General features: G+C 46.4%; 1 protein-coding gene across 1 annotated transcript; it reads right to left on the reverse strand.

The window, feature by feature from the left end:
* Nucleotides 1-1,229: 1,229 nt before the first annotated feature.
* LOC121344067 lies at nt 1,230-10,729 on the reverse strand. The gene is made up of 9 exons (XM_041419747.1): nt 10,610-10,729; nt 10,375-10,456; nt 8,991-9,144; nt 7,732-7,877; nt 5,636-5,812; nt 4,896-5,009; nt 3,590-3,676; nt 2,290-2,437; nt 1,230-1,926 (listed from the first exon to the last, which is right to left on the reverse strand). The coding sequence occupies exons 1-9, from the start codon at nt 10,618-10,620 to the stop codon at nt 1,895-1,897; spliced, it is 951 nt and encodes a 316-aa protein (XP_041275681.1). The 5' UTR covers nt 10,621-10,729; the 3' UTR covers nt 1,230-1,894.
* Between the last annotated feature and the right edge of the window lie 44 nt (nt 10,730-10,773).

Genomic DNA, 10,773 nt, shown 5'->3' on the forward strand with positions numbered 1-10,773 from the left:
AATAGTGAATTCCCAATCAGGTTTTTGGAACTGTGGGGGGTTTGACACTTCTCATGGGGCAGTGGCATCTCTTCTGGGAACACACCCACGGCTTTTTTGGAATGTCTGATATCAGATTTTCCTCTGAAGTTTCAAATAATTGCTGCATTTGCTGTGCAAATTGAGACAAATCTTGTGTACAACCTGCTGGGCTGCATTAAATAATGTTTTTAAAGGCCCAGTGGTAGAAACATGAGGAAGAAATAGGTAAGGGTCAAATAATAAAGGGGTTAAATGGATAAGGGTCAGATAAACTGGTAGAATAATCTGATAATTTATATCCAGGAAGTTTGGCATTCAAAATGGGCTTTAAATGCCTGTGGCACACTTGCATTTGCACACTTGCATTTGCACACTTGCAAATGAGGTTTGGCTGTCTCAGGGACACTTCATCACTTCTGATAAAGTTCTAGACCCTTCTCCCACGGAACTTGAGATTCATGATGATGTTCAGGAGTCTCTTAATTTCACAATTAATCCGTAACTCGTCCCAGCAGCTGGGAGGGACGTGAGGAGATGCCCTCTGCAGGTAAAGGAGCCGTTTTTAAGTGAAGTTTTTGTTTTACAAGACACCTTGGAAAGGGTTTTCCATCTTCCCGTGCCTGGCTGGTGACAAACTCTGTGCTGGCCATGGCCAGAGCAGTGACAGTGACACTGTGACATTTCCTTCACCTCCTTGTGCCCCAGCACAGGCTTTGTGTGAGAGCAGAGCCCAGGCTGGGGGAAGGACTGAAAAGGTTTTGTTGTGATGTTTAAATGTTTAATTCTTCCAGCAACAATCCCTGCTGCCACTCTTGTGGGGTGAAGTCACAGAGGCAGCTGCTGCTCACGTTAACCCCTTCAAGCCTCCCTGGGGCTACAGATAAAGTGGGTTTGAGTCAGGTTTAGGAGATCAAGATGAGAAAAATACATATTTGTAACAGAGATTCTGATTTAGATGGCTGGGATGAGGGGAAAAAAATTACAGCAATTTTAATACAATCCTTGTAAATCTCCCTAATAAGCTGTAATAAATTTTTAACTGCTTCTTGCAGTGTCCAGCTGCCTGCAAATAAAGCTGAAGAGAAGTGTCATGGCAATGTCCACAGCACCCATGAATTCCAGTCCCAACCTCTTCCCTGCCCAGTTTTTTAAGGAGTTTCCCACTGAATTGGTGCTGTTCCACGTGAAATAATTATCCATACACAAACTGTGCTTATACTTTATTAAAAAATAGGCAGTAGTTAAAGGTTCCAGTCAATAAAATACCAAACTTTGAAATTACAATATTAAAGGCTTAATTGTAACAGTCCCCTGGTATGAAATGGCACCTTGGTTACACTGAGGGAGGGATGAGGTTACAGGGATTCCTTTTCATGTGTAGCTGGGGTTAAAAAAAAAAGGAAATATGGAAGCCAGAGGAGGAAAAGGAGCCTTGGACAGGGGACACCACTGTCACCAACCCATCAGGGCTGGACGTGCTGTGCAGCAGATCCAAGCTGGGAGATGATGGCAGCACAATCCCCTTCCAGACTCAGGAACAGAGGCTGGGTGTGCAAATTTCCTTCTTGGTGTTTGTGCAGGCAAAAAGCATTGAAAGGAGCAACAACCCCCCCTGACATGCAGGTGTGACCCCCTGTGCTTCCAAAGCAGCAGCAGGAACAGGGGTGTGAAGGATGCTTGGTCCTGTCAGCAGGATCAGCTGGGAATTTCCCAACACATCCTGCTTTTTAAGCTCTGTCCCACCTGCACACGTGTGACACCTTCCTGACCCTCCTCCATCCTGGGAAAGTGACCCTTGATTGCCACCCTGAGTGCAGGTCCTTGCTCAGGAGTTCTGGGGTGGCTTCACTCCGTGGGAGCTGCACAGGAGGGCTCAGGAGTCGATCCTTCCATAGGAGGAAAACACTGGAAGAGAGGGAGCTCAGTCAGCAGCACTGCAGGGGCACTGGGTTGTGTCACATCAGTGTCCCTTCACTGTCTCTGTGTTACACAGTGTGACAGAAATACTGCAGGCAGGCAGAGATTTGCTCACACAGCTGTGATTTTTTTGGACAGCAGCAGTTCTTGCTCAGCCTGGCATCAGCTTTCTCCAGGGAAAAGCCACATCTGTCCCACCCAACCCCTGAGCTTTGGCAGCCTGGTAATTCTGAGGCTGCAGAGCTGCTTGGTTGGGGATCTGCCTTTTGCTTTGATTATCCCTCAGGATTTTCCCTGTGACTGGGACAGAACAGGCTCTTACTGTCCCCAGTGAGTTTTTGGGGTACTTACTTCTCTCCCTGAGCCCCTGCCCGAAGCTGCGGTAGACGTGAAGCAGAGCCCAGAACAGAACAGATTTTATTGTGACAGAAATGCAGGAGCCAGTAATGAAAGCAGCTTCCAGGGTGTAGGAATTGCCTTTGCCCCACTCCCTTATCACCTGCAGGAAAGGGGACACACGAAACCATCACCACCTGCTGCCACAAAGCCTTGAAGCCACAACATGCAACCAAGCACTGAATTTCTGAGAGGAGTCACCAGGTGGGAATTGAGGGGGAAAAGAAAAAAGAAAAACCCAAAAGGTCACTTTGAAACATGTATCACCAGGTGGGAATTGGGGGGGGGAAAAGAAAAAAGAAAAACCCAAAAGGTCACTTTGAAACATGTCAATTTTCTGATTTCATGATGCATACAGTGTGGAGTCCTGCTGTTCTCAAACAGGCCTGGAATAATGGGAAGCTGCATTTGCTGAATGGATCCCTGAGGCTGGGGGTGGCTGCAGCCCCGGGGTGCTGTTGGTGGCTGGAGCTGTGGGTGGGAAGGATGAGAAGCACTGGGCACTCTCAGCATTCCAGCCCTGCCCAGCTTGAGCAGCCTGCGTCAATTTTCTGATTTCATGATGCACAGGCAGTGTGGAGTCCTGCTGTTCTCAAACTGGCCTGGAATAATGGGAAGCTGCATTTGCTGAATGGATCCCTGAGGCTGGGGGTGGCTGCAGCCCCGGGGTGCTGTTGGTGGCTGGAGCTGTGGGTGGGAAGGATGAGAAGCACTGGGCACTCTCAGCATTCCAGCCCTGCCCAGCTTGAGCAGCCTGGCTTCCCCTTGCCCTCCTCTCACACACCTCGTGGGAGGTGCTCATTGATAAAGGTTTTATCAGTGTTAAAGAGCCAAAAAACTGCCCCACACTGGAGTTTGTTTGGCTTGCACTGCCTTGTTTTGGCTACAACAGGATCCACAGCTGTGGGTGCTGCCTGAGAAATTCTTTAAATAAAACAACTGAGCCCTGGTCAAATGCTCTGGCAACACTTGAGGCTTGGGTGAAGGAGGGGAGGTGTTTTTGAGGAGCTGTTTATCTTGAAAAAGATTTTGTTTCATCTCTCCCTCATCATTCTTTGCAGGGACTTCCAGAGCCTCTCCCTCTGATCAGTTCAAGAGCAACTTGACTTTGCCCCTGTCCTGAGGAGTTGGTCCTGGAGAGGCAGGATGTGCTCTGCTCTCTTTAAATCCAGCAAGAGCTGCAGGGAAGGGGAAAGCAACACCTCTGGGCCCTGAGGAGGATGAGGGTGAGACCCCCCAGCCTTGCTCCCCTTACCGTGTAGAGCAGGTAGAGGAGATAAACCACCTCAGGCACATTCTGAATCAGGAAAACCCACACCAGAGGTTTCAGCTCTTTTAAAATCTGCAAAATAAGATAAGATACAGCTTTTTAAAGGTGCTATATGTTCTAAAAAAGCTACATACAGTTGATTTTTCACAGTATTCCAAGTGTTGGCTAAGCTGAGTTCTCAGTTCTAGCTTTGCTCTCCACTTCCCCTCTCCAGCTGTTTTTTAGCAGGAAATTCAGGCTCTGTTTTCCCCTGAGCTGGGCCAGGAGTGATGATGACCTTTCTCCCTGGGCACACTCAGATTTTCTCTAGCAGCTGAATGTTTTCTTAGGTAACAGACTGAAAGCTCCCTGTGGCTTTTTCTCCACCTTTCTTTTTACTACCCAGAAGTGCAGTCACTGAGGAGTGACATGGGGGAGAAGCAAGAGGATTGAAGTGCCAGGAGAATTGAATTTCACAATTCACCCAGGGGCTGGGAGGGCAGGTCTGAGCAAAGGGAGGAAAAGCTGAGCCACTGGGGGTGAGAGCAGTGACTGTGGCAGTGTCAGGATTGGATTTGATGCATCTGATCAGCACCAGGTTCCCCCCAAACCCAAAAGTGATCTGTTTTAAAAGCACAATTTTAGCAAGGAAAGCCATCAAAACACACAGGGAGCTGTATTTCAGCTGTCAGGAATTTGTGTGAATGACTAAAGCAAACACCCCAGGAGCCTAAACCAACATCCACCCCCAAAAACCCCTGAACTCCTTCCTGGTAATAAAAAACTCACTTATCTGATGTACTTTGGCCCTGATTCTGCAATCATTCTTGGAACAGAGGCTCAAGATTTCAGAGGAGGTTCATTCAGTCTGACATGAAAAATGCCATTTCAAGTTCACACATCTTTAGGTTAATCTGGAAACTGTCCCTGAGCTTTGAAGGAGATGCCCCAACAAAGAACCCCTTACATTTTTGGTGTGGTTTCCTAAGGATTTAAGGCCTGGAGAACTGCTCCCAGTTCACCCAGCCTTGGCAGAGAGGCAGAAATATTGAAGACAGTGAGATCCTCCAGATTTCATTAAAGGGTTCAAGGACTGAGACTAAAACAACATCCCTCAGAGTGGCACAATGACAGGGTGACTTTGTTTCACTCAGTGTGCTCAGCTCAGACACGGATTCTGACAAAACCTGGCTTCAATATTGCTGGTGCTCTGCTTTTCTCCATCCTGGCTCCCTTCCCTGAGCCTGTGGGGGTGAGCAGGGGCAGTGCCAGGGGCTGTGTGTCCCTGTGTCCCCTGCAGCTGCACACTCACTGCAATGATGCCCACGGTGACCTTGAGGCAGCCCCAGATGACTCCTGTGGCTGAGATGACGTTGTGCAGCAGGGTGACCTCGTGCAGGCTGATCAGCAGGATGCACAGGCACAGCTGGGGGAGGCAAACATTGGATGAAATCATTCCCAGAGATCCAAAAAATATCAGCCCCACCAAAAAAATGTCTGCCACAAACTCCCTGCAACAGCAGCTTGGGTGTAAAGCTGAATTATTCCTCAAGCAAGGACAGAGGTGCTTCCCTGTGTAACAGCAACCAGGGAGAGCAGATAGAGCAAAGTAAAGCAGCAGTAAATAAGGATCAGGGGTGCTCACAGAAGTAACAGGTCTTGGGATCACTTCCCCCATCTGTAATTTCATTTTCTGTCTCACTGCCCTGCTGGCCAAGTTCCCCTCTCCCACTCCAGAATCATTTCCTCAGTGCAGGAGATTGGAGGCTGAGAGGGGCAGGAATAGCCTTGCTTATTTCAGGAGGCCATGGGTGGGGTGGAGCAATTATTTTTATGGATAAACTTCCCAAAAATAAGCTTCAGTTCTCCTTTTGTGCAGGACAGCAATGAAATATATTTGATTTAATTAAGCTATGACAACCACATGGAGCTACTCCAATTATTAAGTTGATATAAAAAAGGTAAGAGAGAGGATTGCTCTTGGAAAGGAATAATTCAACTCAGCCAGTCCAAGATACCACCAGGAAGAGGGGAAAAAGGGAATCTCTGTACCTGTGCCTGCAGGTCAAAAGTGAGCATGGAAAAGCAGAGGTTGAGCATGAAGTACTGGGCCTGGAGGCTCTCCAGGGCTCCCCCCACCCGGAATGCCATCATGGACTGGCTCTGGATGAGGATGAGGGCACAGATGACATCGAAGGAGCCCACCAGCAGGATCAGCACAAAACGGGCCTGAGGAGGAGAAACAGCTCAGGACTGGCCACAGCAGGGACAGGCTGGCACCAGGCTGGCACCAGGCTGGCACCTGGAGCCCAGCTGGGCACACACAGCGACAGCAAAACCTTCACTGAGACTGGTTCTGAGCTCCTTTGGAGCAAAGCCTTTCCCACTGGGGACAGGGGAATGCTGGACTTGTAGAGTTATCAATGCTGGACCTGTAGAATTCCAAGAAACACAGGTTTGTGTCTGTTTGTATCCACTCTGCTGGAATTAACACTCCAATTTCCTGCTTTAAGGATGGCTCAAGTGGCAAAACATCCTTCAGAGTTATAATGATATGAAAATATTTCTTATTCTGGCTCAGGAAGCAGAGTTACAGTAATCCAAGTTACAGTTAGAGTAGTAAAAAAACCCTTAAAATCACTTTTCACATTTATAGCAGGTTTTACTTTGAAGTTCTTGTTTAATATTTAAACTGATGACTTGGCTGTGCATCTTAAAAGTAACCTGCATTTCTCTGATGCCTTTTCCTTATTGGCCCCACCAAGCCAGCCTGCTGCAGCTGAAGTGTGTTTAACTGATAAATAAACTGAGCTGCCAAAGCTGCTTTGCTCCCTCTCCCTTGCTTGGCTGCCACCTCTCCTGCTGAAGAGTAATTTTTGGATGACTTCACAGCTTTTTGATTAATATGTGATAAAAAGAAAGCACTTCCTGGAAGCACAGCAAGAGGGAATTTAACTACAAACCTTAGTAAGGCCTAGAATAAAATCCTTTAAAAAATTTTTACTGCTATGAAATGCAAACAAGAAACATGATTGCATCTTTTTGTTTGCTTGCAGGCTCCCATAAATCCCATAAATCCCATTTAGGAGCAGTGGGTAATGGCTGTGCTCACAGCCTGGGGCTCCTCTTGCAGCCTAGGCTGGACTGAAGTGACTTCAGGCAGACATTCCACACAGGGAAAGGACACATTCCACTCCTTGACATTTCTGCTATTTGTGGGTGCTGCCACAAGGAAACTCAGGGATCAGCTCAGAGAAGGTTTGTGCAGCAGGGATAATTCAGCCTGATTCTCTGTTATCAGTAACAAAAATATGTCAATATATGAGAAAGACAAAAATACAAAAATAAATACCAAAAAACACCCCAAAATAAAAATTTTGCATTTAAAATACAAAGAAATTAAATACAAAAAAATACAAATAAATATAAAAATACCTGAATATATCATATTTCTGTATACTATATATGAGATATAATAATAGATATAGGTGCAAATAATACATAAAGAAATAATAATATACAATAAACAAAACCCTATAAATGTCATATATAAACATAATATAAAACACACCATGCCTATAATAAAACAGATAGATAAAATATATATTGTATTATATGAATATCATATTATAGTTCTCAGATCATATATGAATATAATACATAGATATGATAAATATCATAATTATCATATATAAAATAGTATATATAATACATATAGTAGTATATGGTATATATAATAGTATATGGTATGTATATATAATAGTATATAGTATATAGAATGGTATATAGTATATATAATGGTATATAGTATATATAATAGTATATACAATAAAATAATATAATGCCTATTAATAATAATTACTATAGAATAATAATAATATATCAAAATTACTTATATCTTATATATACACATTTTTATAGTTATATTTGTTTATATTTCAATATAAATATTTATCTATTTTAAATATATGTTTATAAATACGTATGTATAGATTTTAATATAAATATTTCTATTTTTATATTATATATTTTATATATATTTATTTATATTTTATCTATATATTTATATTTATATATAAATAATTTATAAATAATTATTTCTATTTATTATTGGAGAAGCTGAGCACAGAACTGTCAGCAGCACTGACCAGGAGCGGCGGCTTCTGCCCAGCAGGGAGCAGCGCGAAGTTGATGGCGGAGCGCAGCATCAGCAGCAGGACGGAGAGCACGAACACCACGAGCTCCTGGCGGTTCTCCTGCAGGATGCCCCTGCTCACGTAGTACACACAGAACACTGCGGAGAGGGGATGGCAGTGCCACTGCAAAGGGACACGGCTCCCAGCTCCGCAGCCCCAGGCTGGCCCTGAGGCTCCCCGGCCTGGCTCCCACCAGGGGGCTTCAGTCAGGTCAGTCAAACACTCCCTGATGGGTTTAGCACGTAAGAAACTAAATAATTAGAGAGATTTTGGAATTATTTGTGAAGTAGCACTGTCAAAATGGCAGTGTATCATCCAAACTGGCATTATTACTACTACTAGTAGTAGTAATACTACTACATTATTATTATTACTACTAGTAGTAGTAGTAATAATAACCAAAAAAATTACTACTAGTAGTAATAATAACCAAAAAAATTACTACTAGTAGTAATAATAACCAAAAAATTACTACTAGTAGTAATAATAACAAAAAATTACTACTAGTAGTAATAATAACAATGATGATGTGATTCAGCAGCAGTAGTAATAATATAACAATAATAGCAACAACAGCAATAACAATAACAATAATAATAACAATAATAATAATGATGATGATTTTGTGATTAAGCTGCAACTCAAATTTCTTATATAAGAGATACTGGATGTTCAGCTATTCCACAAAACCTCACCAGACATTCTATGAATACCTCACTGAATAATATATCCAGTTGTTTATTTGAATTCAATAAAACAGCACCATTTATATTAAAGCAATTAAATTAAATTGTCTTCCCAGGGTAATTCAGGTGACTCAAAAGCAGTTTATTACTCACACAAGTGCTGCCTGTGGTCTGGATTCAGTTTATTTAATCGTGGAAATTTTTAAACAACCCCACCCTGCAAACTGCAATCCAAAAAAGAACTGGGTCAGGACAGGTCTGAGGAAGCTTGGCCTGTGGACACCTGAATTCCCAGGGTATCATGGCTCAGACATTAAAATAGGAACTGGTGAATTTGTCTGGAATAGCTCAACATCCAGTATCTGTTATATAAGAAAGTGGAGTTGCTGCTTAATCACAACAACAACAATATTTTTATTATTATTATTTTTGTTATTATTATTATATTTTCATTCCTTTAATTATTATTTTTATTGACATTTTCATTATTTTCATTATTTCCTCCACCCAAACTGGGTTTCTTACCAGCTCCAACCAGCTGAATGAAGGAAATGGTGAAGTCCTCCTCAGTCTGGCGCACCAGGGTCTCGATGGTCAGCCCTATGACACTCAGCAGGGACAAAATAGTGACACAGAAGTAGATCTTCACAGGGAATGAGAGCTCTGAGCATGGTTTTATCTGCAAAAGGAGAACGTTCTTTGTCACATCACGCAGAATAAATTTGCTGTTGTTCCTGAAAATCACACTGAGGCGAGTGGGGTAAATGAGACAGGGCTGGGTTTACTTTGGGAAAAGGAAGAGAAACTTCACTATTGGGCTGAGACTCCCAAACTGCTGAGGAAGGGAGAAGTTTGACTTTATTTCATAATTAATTTCAGCCCAGATAGTCCTGCTTTATACCCACAGCCTTTGTGCCTCACAAGGCCATGGTGTTACAACCCAAGACATGGACATTGCCCACATACACACCTGTCAGAGCATGGAAATAACATTTTCCCACACTTTCAGCTTTAGAAAACTGTAAAGACAGGGTCAGCTTTCTCAGGAAGGCAAAGTCCTTCTCTTCTTTCATTCAAATACTTCAGGTGGAGCAGGATCCCGGCAGGAATTTCACACTTGGTGCGTTCAGCTGGAGGAGACAGGGGGACCCCAGGGGCTGCAGGGACAGCTCTGCTCTCTGCTCCAGGCCAGGGACGCCCCTGGGAACCCCTGGAGCTGGGCCAGGGGAGTTGGGTTGGAGTTTGGGAAAGGTTCATCCCCCAGAGGGTGCTGGCACTGCCCAGGCTCCCCAGGAATGGGCCCGAGGGTGCCAGAGCTGCAGGAACTGCCAGGGGTGCCCAGGGTGGGATTTTGGGGTGTCCCTGACAGGGCCAGGAGCTGATCAATGATCCTGAGGGTCCCAGGAGCTGCCAGGGGTGCCCAGGGTGGGATTTTGGGGTGTGTGAGCAGGGCCAGGAGCTGATCAATGATCCTGAGGGTCCCAGGAGCTGCCAGGGGTGCCCAGGGTGGGATTTTGGGGTGTGTGAGCGGGGCCAGGAGCTGATCAGTGATCCTGAGGGTCCCAGGAGCTGCCAGGGGTGCCCAGGGTGGGATTTTGGGGTGTCCCTGACAGGGCCAGGAGCTGATCAATGATCCTGAGGGTCCCAGGAGCTGCCAGGGGTGCCCAGGGTGGGATTTTGGGGTGTGTGAGCAGGGCCAGGAGCTGATCAGTGATCCTGAGGGTCCCTTCCAGCTCAGGACACTCCACAGCGCTGTCAGCACAGCTGTGCCAGCCTCGGCGAGCTGACTCCCCTGCTCCACCCGACTCCTTACGCGGATTTAAGCAGTGTTTATTCACACCCCCCCGGGGCACAGAAACGCGGATGACACCAGCAAAGCCGCCCGGAGCAGCAGCAGAGATGTACTCACGGGTCCGCAGGGCGTGGGGATGAGCTGCCGGTGCCGCGGGGTGAGGTTGGGCAGGCTCGGCCCCGCCGCAGCCGCGGCGCCGCTGTGGGAGAGAGAGCGGGGCCGTCAGGGGGCCGTACCACCCCCACCGCGGGGGGGCCCCGTCCGCGGCCCCCATCCCCAGCACGGGCGCCTCAAGGGGGAGCGCGGGGAGGCGCCCCCGCGCCGCGCGTGGTGCGGCCCGGCCCGCCCGTACCTGCCGTCCATAGCGGCAGCCGCGCCTCGCGTCCCGCCCCGGCCGCGGGTCCTACATGGCTGCGGAGGGGTCCCGGCGGCGCTTCCGGGGCCGGCCCGCTCCGCGTCACTTCCCCGGCACGGGCGGGAAGCGCAGCTGGGCTCCTCCCGGGCGGCGGGGCCGCC

This window comes from Onychostruthus taczanowskii, unplaced genomic scaffold (assembly GCF_017590055.1).
Source record: "Onychostruthus taczanowskii isolate IOZ18803 unplaced genomic scaffold, ASM1759005v1 scaffold61, whole genome shotgun sequence".
NCBI lineage: Eukaryota > Metazoa > Chordata > Aves > Passeriformes > Passeridae > Onychostruthus > Onychostruthus taczanowskii.

Bases quoted from the DNA above. Each gene is read 5' to 3' on its own strand.
- LOC121344067 (XM_041419747.1), bottom strand. The intron at 5,813-7,731 runs GTCAGTGCTGCT...TCTCCTCCTCAG, and splicing joins GGCAGAAGCCGCCGCTCCTG to GCCCGTTTTGTGCTGATCCT. The intron at 1,927-2,289 runs GTAAGTACCCCA...CCTCTCTTCCAG, and splicing joins GCAGGGGCTCAGGGAGAGAA to TGTTTTCCTCCTATGGAAGG.